This window comes from Bicyclus anynana, chromosome Z (genome assembly GCF_947172395.1).
Source record: "Bicyclus anynana chromosome Z, ilBicAnyn1.1, whole genome shotgun sequence".
Taxonomy (NCBI): Eukaryota; Metazoa; Arthropoda; class Insecta; order Lepidoptera; family Nymphalidae; genus Bicyclus; species Bicyclus anynana.
The window spans coordinates 6,210,991-6,229,184 of record NC_069110.1 but is presented as its reverse complement, the minus strand read 5'-3'; the positions used below and the strand labels follow the sequence as shown (position 1 = coordinate 6,229,184).

Genomic DNA, 18,194 nt, shown 5'->3' with positions numbered 1-18,194 from the left:
CAGTTGACACAAATAATCAAAATACACTTGGGATAAAATAAAAACAGAGCACTTTCAACAAAGTAAAAGTCGTACTGTGTGGTCAAACTCTACACAGAAAAAAAGAATTGTGTTGCCAACTTAATAACAAAAAAAGATTATAAGAGTTTATTTTCTTCTTAATTTGAACTAATTAAACTTCCCGATACTTTTTTGACGGAATAAATGATTTTGTTATTAATTTACAAAGCGAGTAAATGTTATCACACTCTTCGCTTAACTGTATCAGTACTTAATAAAATATTTTATCTTCAATACAACTGATTTTCTTTCAATAACAATATTATTAATAGAGCTCTCCTACGAAGTGTGCGTATTATATACTGTACTCATGCTTTTAGTGATTAAAATTATAGTTAGATTAATAAATACATTCGTTGTTTATATATTGTTTATAGTTGAAACCAATAACACAACAATCACAATCAAATTTATTTCAAAACATCAGCTTTGTAATTTGTACCATTGTCAGTTACAGGAGCATTTCCTCTCACTCCTGCATGTTTATTTACTGTTTATAATATATAGGTGAAAGCACCAGCATGATGTATCTCATGTTTTTAGTTGAAAGCATCAGTTTTATAATCGTTTTCGTCATCATCAGACCAATTTAATGTGCTAGTGTCAGTAATTGGAGCCAACTTAAGCGTTCGATAAAGGGCCTTATGTTGTGTGACACAAAGTAACTCCTGCATGTAAATTTACTGTTTATAGTACAAAGCATCAGCTTCCTAATCATCATTATCGTATATAGTTTGTTACAGGAGTTCGCTCACTTACTCCTGCATATTTATTTACTGTTTATAGTTTTTATTACAACGCATGATTTCCATTATCGTCATTATACTCATCAGCCATTTTAATAGTACAACTCTTAGTTACAGGAACATGCTCACTTGTGCATGTTAATGTACTATTTAGAATTTATCAAAGTATCAACTTTGCAATAATCATTTTCATCAACAGCTGATTTTAATGTACCACACTCAAAAAACTGAAGTTACAGACCTACTCTGTCTTACATTTAATTGTCCTTGTTTTTTATTTCCATCAGGAGAATAGGATTTAGAGTATAGGGCACCTTATCCTATGCCGATTGACTTTCTCGCTTTTGACAGAAAAGAAGCTTTTTAGCGGACCCTTTTTCTGTCTCAGTATAAATCTCCTCCAGAGATACTCAACTTGTTACAAGGGGAAATGGGAGGGTTTGCTCCTCCTCTTACACAATTTTACGTAAATCTAGTCCTCATGATTATCATCAGAACAACTATCCACTAGACCAGATTAGATTACGACATGTTATATCAAGTATTTTTAAAAAACAAGCGAGCAGTTTTTACTGTGTTATTGTTTTGTACTATGTTAATTTCTATCTTTTTTTACCTCTAAAAATATATATCAAACATTCGCCAAATTTAATGCATAAAATTGCTTTCTCCACTCTAAAAATAAACAATGAGAAATTTACCGCGAGTTGAATTAAAATCACTTCTTATTATGAAGTCATTCAAATAATTATTTCCTTTAAGGATTTAAAGATTATGATTACCAAAATGAATATTTTAATTGTTATAATTTCGCGCCAAAAAGGAAACTGCACATATACAAAGATACGAAACATTATCTTACTAATAATTACAATAAGTCACATTTACTCGGTACAATTCATACAAAGGAATGATTTTAGCGAATATGTTAGTAACATTCGAATTTTTAATCAATAAGTTTGTTAACATAATCTATGCTTTCACTTCTACAATCTTATACAACACGAAACAACAGATAACCTACTTTTTATTTCAAAGCAAATCGAATCGTTTTTCAGTGACGAAAGAAAAAATCCATTTTGGTCGAGTTCAATATAATATAAAAGTACTTGCCAACACCCTGCGCCCGTTCCCGTTCATCTAGGGTATAAATTATAGCCTAACACTCGCAAATAACGTGGCTTTCCATTGGTAAAATAATTCGCTTTAATAGATCCAGAGATTACCTCCTACAATGCCACAAACTTTATCTCTTTATAATATAGTAATTAACGAGTTTCTCATAAGTGTACAAAGGCTATGTGCAAAGCCATAGAGATTAAAAAGTGTACAAAGGTACCTGCTGTTGCTGCTGATGCTCATATTGGGCCACGAGTCTAACACCACTCAGCTCCAGGGAGCGAGGGTCCAGGGAGCGGCTCCGAGGTTTCTCTGAATAGAACACATCCTCGTCCCTTTTCCCCTTCTTCCATCTAAAATAATTAGCCATCGCGCCCCATTCGCACTCACCTACAACCGCGCACGAGTTCACTACGCATGTGCACGCAAATCGCGCACTCTGATACAGACGGTGAAGTTTAAACGCGAAGACATCTCTTTCAGTACTGAGAGATAACGACGTCCGTCACGAGACGATGGTTTGTTATGCAATGTCGCGCACACGCCGATATCCGAGGCTTCGCTCCGACGCGGAACCCAAGAAACAGACCCAGACGTCTTCACTGACACAATTCGACGAACCGAAATCCAACAGTAGGTACGTTTGTGAAACACGTTTAATGTTAAGCGTTAAACACACAAGCTATTCGATGACAGAATTTTTTGGACACTTGAATTTTTGTGACGCAATTTACTGCAGAAAGGCCCATGCTGTTTCGACCGCTCCGTTCCACACTGATCTCGCCCTGGCCTTCGTTTCACACTCATGTTCTTACATGACCAGTGAATATCGTCGCACAATACATCATTAAAACATAATGTTATTTTCCGTATAGGTTAACCTCAATTTAATAACAACAATAAATTATTAATAGAAAACGATTAACGTAGAGGAATGCTCACGTATCTAGGTATACAATAGGTATACAAGCTGACGCTCCGCGGTTTCACCCGCGTAGTTCCCGTTCCGTGTGAATATTAAATAAGATATAGGCTGTGTTTCTCAATAAAGAAGTAGCTTTCTAAGAGTATTTTTCGAGTTAAATCGCGACAAACAAACAAACGAAAAATCATAGTTTAACATCTCCAAAAGTAACTTGACAACAAATTTTAAATATAATGTATTAAGTATTTTTCTTAAAACACAAGCATTTATATTTGGGTAAAAACCTGTGGTAAAAGTTCTTATTACTGTTTCCTAATATTTATAATGAACTGAAAAACGGAGATTTCTTAACCGGATTTCGGACAATTAGGCTACCTAGATAAGATTATTTTATCAGCGATGCGATTTTTCGCTCTGCTGTTCGTAGTCTACTATATATCTTAAAACAATTTACTATTCAGTATTAGCATGTGTATTAAAAATCCGTTAACTGACAGTTATTGTATCTGCTTAATTATCTTTACTTAACTAAATTCTCTTGTTTATACGCTTAATACATGCAAGCAATGGGATGCCAATTCACGCAACGTGTGAAATATTTTGTTTATATGTGATTGTCACTAACGTGCTATAAAATTATAGGATTTCAGTTGGTATGGAGCCTTAGAATTTTTCAGTTTTTTGTACCCGGATACCGAATTCTAAATACTTTTGTCAAACGAAATTTAACCTTCAACTCTTAAAACACGACGACATCGACAATATTAAGCACATTTCGAAAATACAAAGGAAAAATATTAATAACAAAGAGTCTAGAGGTCGATTACCTTTGTTTTGATCAACTCTTGTGAGACATGTCTGAAGATTATTTGAACGATTTGAGCATTGTCTTTTTTATAATAAATTGCCACTTTCAGGGGCTGGATCACAAAGCTATTCTAAATACCCTAAATTAAATACACACTCACAACACTCTATTTTATGCATAATTAATGAGGGAATTCTATCATAATAATTTTTCTCTCATTTATTTATTAGTCCTTTTTTTAATTTTTACCAATGTTAATATAAAATATAATACAAAACAATATTAAAAATGTATAAAAAAAATAACCACCCCGCTGCGGGACATTTTAGTGTCCAAGCAACCGGTGGTCAGGGATCCAGAGTGAGGGACCTCCACACAATACACGCCGTTTCAAGAATCACTGCCTTCGGTATCCGACTCTTGATCCAACAGTTAAGTAAAAGCTTTTTAAGATGTTGGTCGATGCTTTTCGCTATAAGACCTTTGACTGAAACAACTATCTTGTGTGTAGTGTAAGGACACAGTATATATGTATTTATTGGTGCGTTAAATATTTTCGATGTGTGAGTTTACCTCGTCCCCCTCAAACAACGACAGACAATTTTGATTGTGAAATTAAGTGCGATACAAGTAAAATAGAAGGTAATTGGTATGAGACTGCTAGACATACCTACTTTATGTACTTGATGGAAATGTTAAATGAATTACCACCACCCATCGGTAATAAGTCCAGCCGCTTCAACGTTGAGCCATCGGGACTTTGAACAGGTAAAATACAGGCGTAGTAACGAGCGTCTGCTAGTTCTATAAATAAAACGGTTGTAGGTGAAGCCAGTGAAACCCATAAAAACCAAACGTCACGCGTCTCCTTGACATCTGCATTTACTTTTTTTATTTCATAATTTGTATTTAAAAAAATTAACACTAACAACAATTACGTCAATTAATATGTACTAATCAATAATTACCAATAAAAAATACTAAATCTTATTTCTTTCGTTTTTTGTAAACAGTTTTGTCTGCCTATTATTAATTAATCTGTGGTTGTAGGTAAAAAAAGTATAAGGAACAAAGATATATACGAGTCGCATAAAAAAAATTACATTTTTCTGCATTATAATCTAGCATGCGTATATTCCACTTCAGTACGTTAAATGGTTAAAGTATCTTCTCTTCGATGCACTTATAACAAACAGCATGATTTTTATAGTGAAATGACAATTGAGCGTTTAGCTTTGCCTAGCGCTATCTATGAACGCTTTCTTACATTAAACTAGCACCATCTATTAACGCTCTCTTACACTAAACTAGCGCCATCTATGAACGCTTTTATAATTTAAACTAGCGCCATCTATGAACGCTGTCACACATTAAACTAGCGCCATCTGTGAACGCTTTCATAAATTACACGAGCACCATCTATGAATGCTTCTTAATATTAAACTAGCGCCATCTATGAATGCTATCTTACATTAAACTAGCGCCATCTATGAATGCTTCTTAATATTAAACTAGCGCTATCTATGAATACTATCTTACATTAAACTAGCGTCATCTATGAATGCTTCTTAACATTAAACTAGCGCTATCTATGAATGCTATCTTAAATTAAACTAGCGCCATCTATGAACTCACTCAAACATTAAACTAGCGCCATCTATGAATGTTTTCTTTCATTAAATTAGCGCTATCTATGGACGCTTTCTAACATTAAACTAGCGCCATCTATGAATGTTTTCTTGCATTAAACTAACGCCATCTATAAACATTTTCTTGCATTAAACTAGCGCCATCTATGAACGCTTTCATAAATTACACTAGCGCCATCTATGAATGCTTCTTAATATTAAACTAGCGCCATCTATAAATGCTTCTTAATATTAAACAGCGCCATCTATGAACGCTGTCACACATTAAACTAGCGCCATCTATGAATGCTATCTTACATTAAACTAGCGCCATCTATGAATGCTATCTTACATTAAACTAGCGCCATCTATGAATGCTTCTTAATATTAAACTAGCGCCATCTATGAATGCTATTTTACACTAAACTAGCGTCATCTATGAACGCTTTCTAACATTAAACTAGCGCCATCTATGAACACTTTCTAACATTAAACTATCGCCATCTATGAACGCTTTCTTACATTAAACTAGCGCCATCTATGAACGTTTTTATACATTAAACTAGCGCTATCTAGATATATCTTCAGAAACTATGAGCCAGTAACAAAACAAAAGTAAAACAGTTCACTTTTACAAAAAATTAAAACGTTTTCTGACCAATAAATTTTCAATTTCAATAATAAGAAATATTATTTACTCCGAAAATATTAATTTTAGAACACATGTTCCTTGAACATTTTGAATTATTTTTTGTTAAAGAATAATAACCCTATGGTCATTGGAATTACTCCCAAGCACCCTGTGCAAGCGTGCTCTTGTCAATAGCCAATAGTCAATAGTCTTTATTGATTTATTTCCTATTCCTATATTGACTTAGTTTTCGAGCACTTTCGAAACCGCAAACATGGCTGATAGCAATCAATGATGCAGCCTATAGTGGAATGATGATGCCTATTCAATCTAGATTTCTATACCTACTACAATATGGGTATCTTACCTATATTGTAGGTGGTATAGAAATAATTTGGTTAATATAACAATCAGTGTAGGACATTACACTTAACTGAAGATACCATTGACCTCTTAAAATAAAAGGACACACAATCATGTAGAAAATTTCATTTAAAAACTGCCCAATTATGCTATTATTGTTTTAGAATTATTAGTAAAGAAAATTATACCTAAAGATCTTTAAATATTGTCCAATATTCAATAAAATCCCAAATTCAGAGCAAATTCAAACTTAAGGATTGAGTTTAAGGTTGAATTTGCAAATGCGACTACTTAAATTGAGTGTCAAAAAATTGTGTTTGGAATTGAGTGGGAACGTTATTTGGTCGCTGATTGTGCATCCACTTTTTAATAGGAGATCGATGGAAGATACAGTGTAATTTCATAGCACGTCAGAACCAAGTCACAGACATCAAGTGGCGTGCAATCTATTTATACAAAAATGCATTGCCTACACTGAGGACTCATTACATATGTATTGAAGGAGCAATTCTCAATTTTATAGTTTGTATGTATATTGCCCACCATAGGTATAAACCTTATACACGTAACTCCACGTCTGTTCTACCTTAAATTTATACTAATACTAGCGGACGCCCGCGACTTCGTCATCGTTCATCAAAACCGGTCAAGCCGTTTCGGAGGAGTATGGCAACGAAAACTGTGACACGAGAATTTTATATATTAGATTATTTATTTTTAAAAAAGAAGTTTGTGGTAATCTCTGGCTGTACTGAACCGATTTTGAAAATTCCTTTACCACTATAAAGCCACGTTATCTATGGGTGTCATAGGCTATATTTTATCCCCGTATTACCACAAGAACGAGAACTATGCGGGTGGAACCGCGGGGCGTTTGCTAGTTAATTATATAGACTTACCGATTTCCGCCGTTCGGGTGCTTCACTGGACTGCCCGGGGACAGAGGCCCGACCTCGGAATATGTCCATGACTTTGGCCATAGCGCTCGGACGACGTGACGTAGATGCCGACACCGTGTGATAGTACTGTAAATAAATATACGTTTATCAGCGCTACAGTATCTCAGCTGTAGCATAGAGCTGAGGCAGCGCCCCATTCAGCTGAATGTTTAATATTAATTAAGTATAAATAGACTAACTTATGTACATCGTAAAGTATTTTTTTTTTATTAATTTGTAAGCTTGTATTAGATTGTAATTTCTCTTTTTTTTAGCTGAATAAAGGATTTTATTATTATTATTATTAGCAATTAATTAATTTGCATTAAATCAGATTTTTTTGGTGCACTTTATAATAGAGAGGTTCTGTGTTACATTCGTAAGTCAATTTAGGATTTTACATTTTCTAAACTGTTTTAGCTTTGGTCTAGTTTAGGTTCGGTCAAAAATTACTACGCGGATGAATCTGCGGGGCGGCGGATAGTCATCATTGGCAACCCATATTCGGTTCATTGTTGAGCTCGAGTCACTTCTCAGTATGAGAGGAGTTAGCTATAGTCTACCACGCTAGTTCAATGCGAATTGGCAGATTTAACATACGAAGATAATTAAGAAAATTCTCTGGTATGCAAGTATCCTTACATGTTTTTCTTTCACCGTTTGAGACACGTGATTTTTAATTTCTTATAATCGTATAATAATAACAATTGATTGAGCAGACGAGTTAACATTACCCTGTGATGTGCCACGCGATCTTTAGGCGTCGATGAGTTGGACTTTGTAACATTCTGTGAACAAATAATGATTTATGTTAGTAACTTAGTATTTAATAAGTCAAACACGGATCGCTCTGAAATAAAAATCAATTTAAAAATAAAAACTATATAAGTCCCCCGACAATATAAATAATTAATGTCTATTTTCCTAGGTCACGGCACCTTTGTTTCTAATCGCTAATGATTTTTTTCTCTTTTTATTTGTTTTTTAGCTTTTAATATTGCATAATCACACTAAAATCATAAAGGCGAAAGTTTGTGTGTGTGTGAGTGAGTATGTTTGTTCCTCCTTAAGCTACAAAATGCGATTACATTGAAATGCGATTTGGCTGAAATTTGGATAGACATAGATTTTACTCCGAATTAGCAAATGAGCTTTTTTCATCCCGGAAAAATCCAAGGTTCTCGCGGGATTTGTGATAAACTGAAATCTACGCGGACGAAGTCGCGGGCGTCCGCTAGTTAATTATAATAGCCAGTGCACATTTAAACCAACTAACTGTGGTTTGTGTTGCATTATGGTTATACTTAATTTTAATATGTATACTCAGAGGCACAATAGGGATGATGACAGTTTTTTTTTAAATTGTAAATAAATTAAGAGTACGCTAATGGTAAAGCAATTTTGTAAAAGTAACAGGGTATCTGCGATCATTACTTTCGGAGCTACAGGGATTTAAATGGGTCAGATTTGCGGCGCTGCCGCGGATTCCTGAAAAATGCCCCATACAAAATGGCACGAACTAATGACGTCGTAGGTAATGTAATGATCGTTAGATTTGTATGTGCGTTCAAAAAAGTACTAATATCTTTGTTATTTGTGCGTTTATGTTTATAGTTCATATATTAAAAAATGTCACATGTAAGGAAGTTAAAACTGTATGAATTTTCATCTAATTACTATAAAAGATTTTTAATAGATTTTGAAATTAATTTGCAATCTCATTTATTTTTCTTAATAAATTATGAAACATTCAGACAATCTTTGCTTTTTATGTATAAATTAGTTAACATTGACCCTATTTACCCGAATGTATCATAAAAATCAATATATTCAAACCTAGTCATCATCCCCATTATCTGCCCACTTTAATAAACTCGCGAGTTTATTAAAGTGGGCGGATAATTGTGCCTCTGAGTATACTTTGTAATAACAAATGAAATATTTACCTCGACTACAGCGGTCGCGGTGCCCACCTCGTGCGCGGAGCCATCCTTCATTGCAGCAGACAAGGCATCGCCGGAACTTGTGACTTCCTCCACATTGGAGGATTCGGATTTCGTCGACTCCCTGTTATGTGGGTTCGATTTTGTCATATTCTGTGAACAAATATAAAAACACTAGCTGACGCCGCACGGTTTCACTCGCATGGTTCCAGTTCCCGTAGGAATATGGGTATAATATATAGCCTATAGCCTTCCTCGATAAATGGGCTATCTAACACTAAAAAAAATTTTTCGAATCGGACCAGTAGTTCCTGAGATTAGCGCGTTCAATCAAACAAACAAACTCTTCAGCTTTATAATATTAGGATAGAGTTATTATGACAGAAAAGGCATAAAACAAGCTATAAGTAAGTAATAGGGTAGATGACTCATATCAAATTTAATATAATCAATATTAATTTCGTGTGGTTTCGTATAGATATAAAGGTTTATAAGGATTTCTTTACCTAAACATTAATTTAAAAATAATGTATTTAAAAAAAAAATCCAAACGTCAAAAAAGCTGTCTGGACGACTGCTTTTTTGACGTCACGATGTTACTTGATGACACTAAACATTAAACTAAGGCATGTCCAGTTTTCAGTCTTGTACGGTACGACTTAGTGTTTACGGGTTTACGTGATATGATCAATAGCGTTTTGGCTCGTATTGTAAAAAAAATATTTAAAATTTAAAATTTTTATTTATTTATTTCCCTTTTAAATAAAGAGTCAAGTAGCCTGTTATGTGACCCGAAAGGTGGTCGACATTTTTGGAAAGAAAATTGAGACTTAAAACAAAACTGAAGACCTGTCTGGTCAAATTACTTATTTGGTTCTTTTAACTTTGCCTGTAAAATTATTTTGCAAAAATAAATTAATTAAAAGACGCTACTGGCTCAATTGTTTTGTTTTTGAGTTTGTTTGTTTGTAACGCTTTCACGGCTAAGCAACAAAATTAACTACACGGAAGAAACAATGATAATTTTATATTATAGATAGGTTATGTCCCTACAAAATCACCGCAAAAAGTGATCCGAATTTAGCTACACCACTGAGAGTACACATGCACAATTTTGTGTTTAATACCATTGTATATTTAGGTATATATAGTTTTTACACTTCCTGAACACTCAAATCGACAATGTAGACGATATTTAGGTATTATTTGTTTAAATAACGTTCGTTGTTTAATAACAAAATGAAATTAAGTCAATTTTCCACACTCGTCCCCCTCAGTTTTAATGCGCGAGTGCCCCATTTATAGTATAAAATATTATTGGGGGGAAACTAGATTCAGAATCAGATTCATAGTGCCAAACAAAGACTTTATACTATGTATTAGATAATATGTCACAAATGCGTCGAAACTGAGGTGAACAAAGGCTAATTTCCTTAATTTCATTTAGTAGCATAGTAAACAAAGAATGTTATTTAAACAAACCTTATATATTGTCCGTACATACCAATACCTAAATATTGTCTACAATGTCGAGTTGTGTGTTCAGGAAGTGTAAAAACTATATATACAAATACATAAATATATAAAGAAAGTAAATTTTGCGGTGATTTTGTAGGCATCTAACATATACACACGTAATAGTACCTAAATAATATAGTCACCGAAACAAATGCGTCGCTCAAAGAATGATTACATATTGTTTTGTTTGGAAAAATATGACAAAACACACACATAAGTAGAAGTAAATAAGTATGATTGGTAACATACCCAATATATTCTTATATACTTATGAAAAAAACGATAAAACATACTCAACATCGTGAAACTAAACGAGTACGTGTAATAAATAAAATTGTTGTACTTTGAGGGTACTTTCAAATAATATGTTGCGATAGGACTAAAGTTACGAGTATATTGATGACGCTATAAGATGGCGCCAGCTTCAAATTACTTGCAATATTTCATCTTCTATACTTATAATAAATCTGTAGAGAGGTGAATTCTGTTCATGTAATATATTTCCAAAATAACTATCTGGGGGTGATTAGTGATCGATACTGATGCAAAAAATGCAATCAGTAAAATTTTTGTCTGTCTGTCTGTCTGTATGTACTTTATAGAAACAAAAACTACTGGACGGACTTTAACGAAACTTGGTACAATTATTCTACATACTCCTGGGCAGGTTATAGTATACTTTTCATTACGCTACAATCAATAGGAGCAGAGCAGTGAAGAGAAATGTTGAGAAAACGGGAGAAGTTACTCAATTTTTTAAGCTTCCGTCGCGTGTACAGCCTTAATGGTTAAAGTTACATAGAAATCATGTATGACGGAAATGTTCTCCTTAAAATTATCTATAAAAACACAACAGCATATATATGTCTATCTTTTATGGTTGACTCACAATAACACGTGTAACTCCCGATAGCTTAGCAGTTCGGAGCTTTCTAATTATATTTGTCTACTCTTATGTTTATAACACTCATCACTCATCCCTAACTAAAAAAAATTAACATTATTACCTATTCAATAAAAAAAGAATCATAAAAATCGGTAAAGAAACACCAAAGTTATACAAGAAATACGCTAAACCATCGCGCGTGAATACTAATTCATGCTATATGGATTATTTTTGTGTAAAGGTTGTCGCGCTCGACGCGACTCGCGGGGGTGGGGGTGGGAATAAATAAAGAAGTGCAGCCTTAATGAGTAGGGTAGGGGTAGGGTAGGGTAGGGTAGGGGTAGGGTAGGGGTAGGGCAGGGGTAGGGTAGGGGTAGGGTAGTGGTAGGGTAGTGGTAGGATAGGGGTAGTTGAAAGTTTACAACGACTTTCTCGCGGACGAAGTCGCGGGCGTTTGCTAGTATTGAATATCTGGGGGAGATATTAGTATACCTACAGGGTCACTGGAAATACATAGCGATCTCTTTATGGGGTCATAGTAGGGATTATTAGCTATCAAATTACATGGTGCAAAAATGATAATTTGTAAAGTTGTCAGGATAAGTTAGCTTAAAAGCTTATATTGTATTTTTTCTCAAAAAAAAAATTAAATACACTATAAAATGTACATGTTTTCTACTTATTTTTTACTTTTAATTAATGTGGAATTTGTATTTATACGAGTATGTTGGTAGACTTAATAATTTTGATTTAATAATTTCGACGACCTCTATATGGCGCAGTTGGTAGTGCTATGGTTCTCGGATCAGTTTAGGATTTTATAATTACGTCCCTCAGGTCAAATTAGACCCAGATCATTTGAGTTGGTATTTATTACTCAGTTATTTGCTATTGTATCGCATCGTATCATTACATCGTTCTTTTCAAAACACTCAATTCAATGAATGAAAACCCTTATTCTTGTTTGTTGGCAAGCGCAACGTCGATCAAAGTCGAACGAACAAACAGTAAACCGAACATAGCTGTTACAATAATAACATTCTTCCTTGGGATTAAGTGTTTGCTGAAATCACATAAACATGTATACAAACCGCCAGAGACGAAGTGCATTTAGAACTATCATCGTAAACTCCAATCCAGATAGAACCCGAGTCTGCTATAACCAGACATACCTCATTTTATGAAGGCTATAAGTATACAAACTGCTAGAGATGAAGTGCATTTAGAACAAACAACATCAACGCCAATCCAGATAGAACGCGAGCCTGCTTTAGCCAGACATGCCTCATTTTATGAAGGCTAAAAGTATACAAAAACTACTAGAGACGAAGTGCATTTAGAACTATCAACGTCAACGCCAATCCAGATAGAACGCGAGCCTGCTAAGCCAGACATACCTCATTTTATGAAGACTAAAAGTTTGGCACCTTATTCTGATACCATAGGTAAGTTTAATAGGTAAGAGAACGGATGTGAACCGTGTTGACTTTGAAAATTTGCAAGTTACAAGGATCTAAAGGATTCTTCAATCACAAAATGTGATGATTCATATTTTGTACAGCATATTTTGAGGAATCATTTTTTAACTCGTACCGTTAACTCGGGTTTTTTTGAAAAGTCAAGGGGCATTCCTTAATTCATGCCGAGGAAAATATTGAAAAATAATACGCTAGAACTCAGGACTCGAACACGAAGGACCATGGCACTGGAGGCAGTTTACGTATAAATATTATTTTTATTACAGAAATGGTTATTACCTGAACGGCAGCCTTGACTTGTTGAATGATTGAGGTCTGTTTCTTAGCTTCCCCGCGAGACCGAGACTTGAAGATGTCGAATAATGCTGGTCTGCGGCTCACCCCGGATGTACCTGAAAAAGTAAGACTTCATTGTAGAAAGCATTTTATATATTTAATATTTAAAAAAAATTAGACATTGACAGTTACAATAACAGTTTTGACGAACTCTCTGACACAGTTGGTTTCTATACAGAGGTCCTGTGTTCGATTTCCAGCTCAGCTAAATAAAGAATTATATGTTTTCTTAATTGACTCAGCTACAAAGCGTCGGCCGAGGTTCGTTACCTACCAGCAACGACATACCACCAAGTGAATTAGTATTTCAGTGTAAGAGATTAAGCTCTTCCAAGCAAAGCTTCCATCCTAAACTACATCGTTACTGAACATCGGATAGTAACTTGTCAAAGAACAAAAAAAAATAACAATAAAAGAACAAAAAACGTAAGAAAGTGTCAATAGATGAATATGGTGGCAAATACAAAATTGAAAAAAAACACCCGATTTTTTAAATTTTCACCTGGTCTTTACGATTTACCTTTAATTTTTCTAAGCCACGCGTCTTAGAAAAAGTATTCAAATTAGTCAAATTTTTTTGAGTATTAGAATAACTTGCTTAATAATTAATGTATATATGTAATCTACAAAGAAAGAAGTAAATAATTATGAACTTAAGAAAACAAACTGCGTAAATTGACAGTACGAGTCGACGTCTTGATATTTTGTGGGGAATAGATTACAATAAATAATGTTACACGTAAATACTTTACCGTGTATGGTTTGTTGATACATGGGGTGTCCCAGGCCATCGTCAGCGGACCCGCGACGTTTGCGCTCCCCGACAGACTGCCAGCTGCGTGTAATAGCTGCATCCAGGCGTTGTTCTGGGCCAAAAATGGAACATTTACAAAATATCAAAAACATTATTCTTCTATGTTTCAGGTACACTTTACACTACGGACTGCCAGCTGCGTATGATAGCTGTATCCAGACGTCGTTATGGGTCAAAAATGGAACAAGTTTCAGAGATAAGTAATCGTATAAGGGTTTCGCATTTTTCCCTTTTAAGGCACAAATTAACTGTGTTTTGTTTTTTATAATATAATAAGATTAAATAAAAATGTGAGTTAATAATATTATGATCTATTGTATCGAGTGTCAAATCCGACTACAAACTGATATTAGATATTCGGCGGTAACATTGCAACAGTGTTAGTGTAACTCCGAACGAAATATTATAGATGGAAGTTTAATAAATTGGTTTTTCAGAAATCTGGTTGCGCACATACCAATATGTATAAAAACTAGCAGAACCCAGCGGTTTCAGTGGTAATGATAATGTAGCTTTCGATTCTGCTTCGATTAGCTGATAATTTAGATATTCAATTCTTATAAACCAACATTCAAATTTTTCCTTTTTATAATATTAGTATAAATATAAACGTGATTATATTTACTAAGGTACTCCATACGGGGCCCTTAGTCAAGAGCTGGTTCTTGCAACGCGGCACGATCCAAACTACGCGTTGGAGCTCGTGACTAAGGGCCCCGTATGGATTCGAAACTAGTCGGGCATACTCCGACCTAATATCACGTGAATTTTAGCCGTGTTTCATAATTAATTAATATTCAGGTCTTTATTATCTACCTATAAACATCAACATCACTTATATAAACATCAAGTTAATTGAGAAATGTCATCTACCTACTGCATTACGTACTGTATGTACAGTAGACACCGGATGACATTTGTTACATAGAATCTAAATTTCGTATATTATGTCAACTAACATATGTCAAAGTTAGCGAATTAGACTGCAGGTTCAAAAGCAATTACATAACATAATAGAAGCGTGTCAGAATTTGATCGTTTGATTACAACTACTAATTGAATTATTTCTCGTGACTGCGTCAAATAAAAACTTTAGTAGAAAGTGAAATTAATGATATTTTAGCGTGATTGATCATCAGTTTTCTATACCGTGACCGATACTCAAACACCACGAAGGTGGTCTTTGTTGGGGAAAAAAACTCAGACTAATAAGATAAGGACCTGCCTCGCTAGAAGGTACTTTTTTTTCACTTACTTAACTTACTTTTTGTATAGTTTAGTACCTAATCTAAGCTCGTTTTCCTTAAAAAATGACAGACATTTTTGTTCGTGAATTTGGGTGCCACACTAGTCCATAGGTAATTAGTCTGAGTCCACTTATTTTGTGACTTAAGCGGCTGTGTCATTTTTACGTTAGATAACTTTGAAGTTTTCACAGATTCATAGTACTGTAGACCTGAGCATATGGTTGTAATTTTAATTCAATATCTCCACGCGTTCCCGAGATAAAGGGTCTTGACAGACAGAAGTGTTCCTATAATGGTACAGTTATTTTGCTGTTGAGTTACGGAATCTTAGAGATTGGAACAATAATTTAAAATACAGCTACTTTTCCTAATTCATGATTATTAACACGATAATAACTGATGAAATTTGGCTGAGAGGTAGTTCATAGTCTGAAAGAATACATATATGCTACTTTCTATACAGATATTCCCGACTGTATCACTTCTAAGCTTGTACAGTTTCGGTATTTAAAATATAAAGTACTAAGTAATATGAGATGATGATATTTCTTAAAAACATTAAAATATAACCTTTCTTCCTAAGATATGAGAGCATCATATGTAAGTTCTCCACAGCAGTTTAATTTAATAAAGATTTATAGTGTCTTTATATTAATACTTTGTAAATACCAAACAGTTCTTTACTTGGCGAAGTAGAACCACGTCATGAAAATTTGAATGACATGATTCTTCTATGCACTCGGCACGTTTAATCTATTAAATATGGATCGCAAGTATTCTTGTAATTACTAACTATCTACCGTATAATTCGTACTATGATTCCTTTCGTTATATTATTCTGTAAGACAAGGTTAAAGCCGCCACCTGCGCTTATGGGCCACGACATCACAACAAACCAAGCATTAGCGATTTCAGTATTGTCTCTTGTTATAATAGAACAGGTAAACTATTGCAACTTCGTTCGTAATACTCCCGATAGTCCGCGCGGGCCGGGGGGCGTGTAGCGATAAATGAAAAACCCACGACTGATGCACCTCACTTCCCCGCACGCACGATTTCACACCCGCGCGTCTTTTCTATTCGCATATCATGGGAGTAATACAGGATGAAATTTCGCAGTGAGGCATATTTTGATGGCCTTCGTATTGCAGTGGCTTTTGGGGCCGACTGATGTTTTCTTAATTGGTCCTCCATCCTCCCGGTAAAAACGTGCTGCAAGCGATTTAACGTTCTGGTACGATGTCGTGTAGAAACCGAAACTGATGTATTCCATCTTAGATTGCAACATCACATCAGGTGATATTGTAGTCAAGGGCTAACTTGTAAAGAAACAAAACTAAATAAATAAAAATTTTTAAAGTTGACAAAAACAGGGCAGACCATCCTAGCATGAACATGATGCATATTTTGACAACTATCAGTATCAACATTGAATATATTTCTGCAATACATACAACGCTATCTTAGCCATAAAATAAGCCTATCTCATCCCTCAAATATTTTCCAGTAGCGGGAATCGAACCTACTACCTACTGCGCTAACAGGCTGTCAAAAGAGAACTAAGTATTCTATTGATAAAATGGAAAACAAAATCCATTAAGAACTTTACTAGATTGATGATTTAACAGGAAAAATAAAGGATTTTGTATGAAATACTTATGAAGGTGATAACTGGCTGACTGCAACAAGTACTTGCAATCGAACGACGTCATGAATAAATGATACGTAATCGGAACCTTTATGCATTGTAAATTATTTAATAATGCTGACAACTGACAAGTTTCAACGACAATGGGCTAGTTGATACTTTTTTTAAATGGTCTTAAGTCCTACTAATATTATAAACGCGAAAGTTTGTATGGATGTTTGGATGTATGTTTGGATGTTTGTTACTCTTTAACGCCGCTACTACTGAAGCGATTTGACTGAAATTTGGAATGGAAATAGAATTTACTCTGGATTAACACATAGTATACCGAAAAATCCATGGTTTCCCGAGATTTACGAAAACTGATTATTTTGAGGATATGAATGTTTGTTACTCTTTCACGCCGCTACTCTGAAGCAATTTGAGTTTTTAAATATGTTTTTGACAATACGAGCCAAAACGCCTGTCAGCGATGATGGTCTTTATTTCAACTGTTTCATGACGTCACTATAACAAATCCCTAACAAACGGAGCGTTTGACAAAAAAAATTAGTTTGACGTTTAGTACATCAAGTAACTAAATGGCAGCGTTTTTTGACGTTTGGAAAATTTGAAAAAATACATGATTTTTAAATTAAGTTTTATAAGAAATCCTTAACTTTTATTAATTAATATCGATATATTTCAGACCCTTATTCCATGTAATATGCGAAATTAATATTGTTTATATTATATTTGATATGAGTCAACTACCCTTATTATTATTCAAACTTTTTTGACGGCCTCCGTGGCGCAGTGGTATGCGCGGTGCATTTACAACACGGAGGTCCTGGGTTCGATCCCCGGCTGGGCAGATTGAGATTTTCTTAATTTGTCCAGGTCTGGCTGGTGGGAGGCTTCAGCCGTGGCTAGTTACCACCCTACCGGCAAAGACGTATCGCCAAGCGATTTAGCGTTCCGGTGCCATGCCGTATAGAAACCGAAAGGGGTGTGGATTTTCATCCTCCTCCTAACAAGTTAGCCCGCTTCCATCTTAGACTACATCATCACTTACCATCAGGTGAGATTGTAGTCAAGGGCTAACTTGTAAAGAATAAAAAAAAAAA

At 34.6% G+C, this 18,194-nt stretch overlaps 1 protein-coding gene across 3 annotated transcripts in view; it reads right to left on the bottom strand.

The window, feature by feature from the left end:
• The window catches only part of LOC112048380 (uncharacterized), a gene marked incomplete at its 3' end in the record, with an annotated part of 104,630 nt that overhangs the window by 73,363 nt on the left and 13,073 nt on the right, over window positions 1-18,194 (bottom strand). For all 3 annotated transcript variants that reach the window (XM_052890472.1, XM_052890474.1, XM_052890473.1), the window contains 5 exon segments: window positions 7,180-7,305; window positions 7,953-8,006; window positions 9,165-9,314; window positions 13,323-13,435; window positions 14,132-14,245. In XM_052890472.1, coding sequence (XP_052746432.1) covers window positions 7,180-7,305; window positions 7,953-8,006; window positions 9,165-9,314; window positions 13,323-13,435; window positions 14,132-14,245 — 557 coding nt within the window.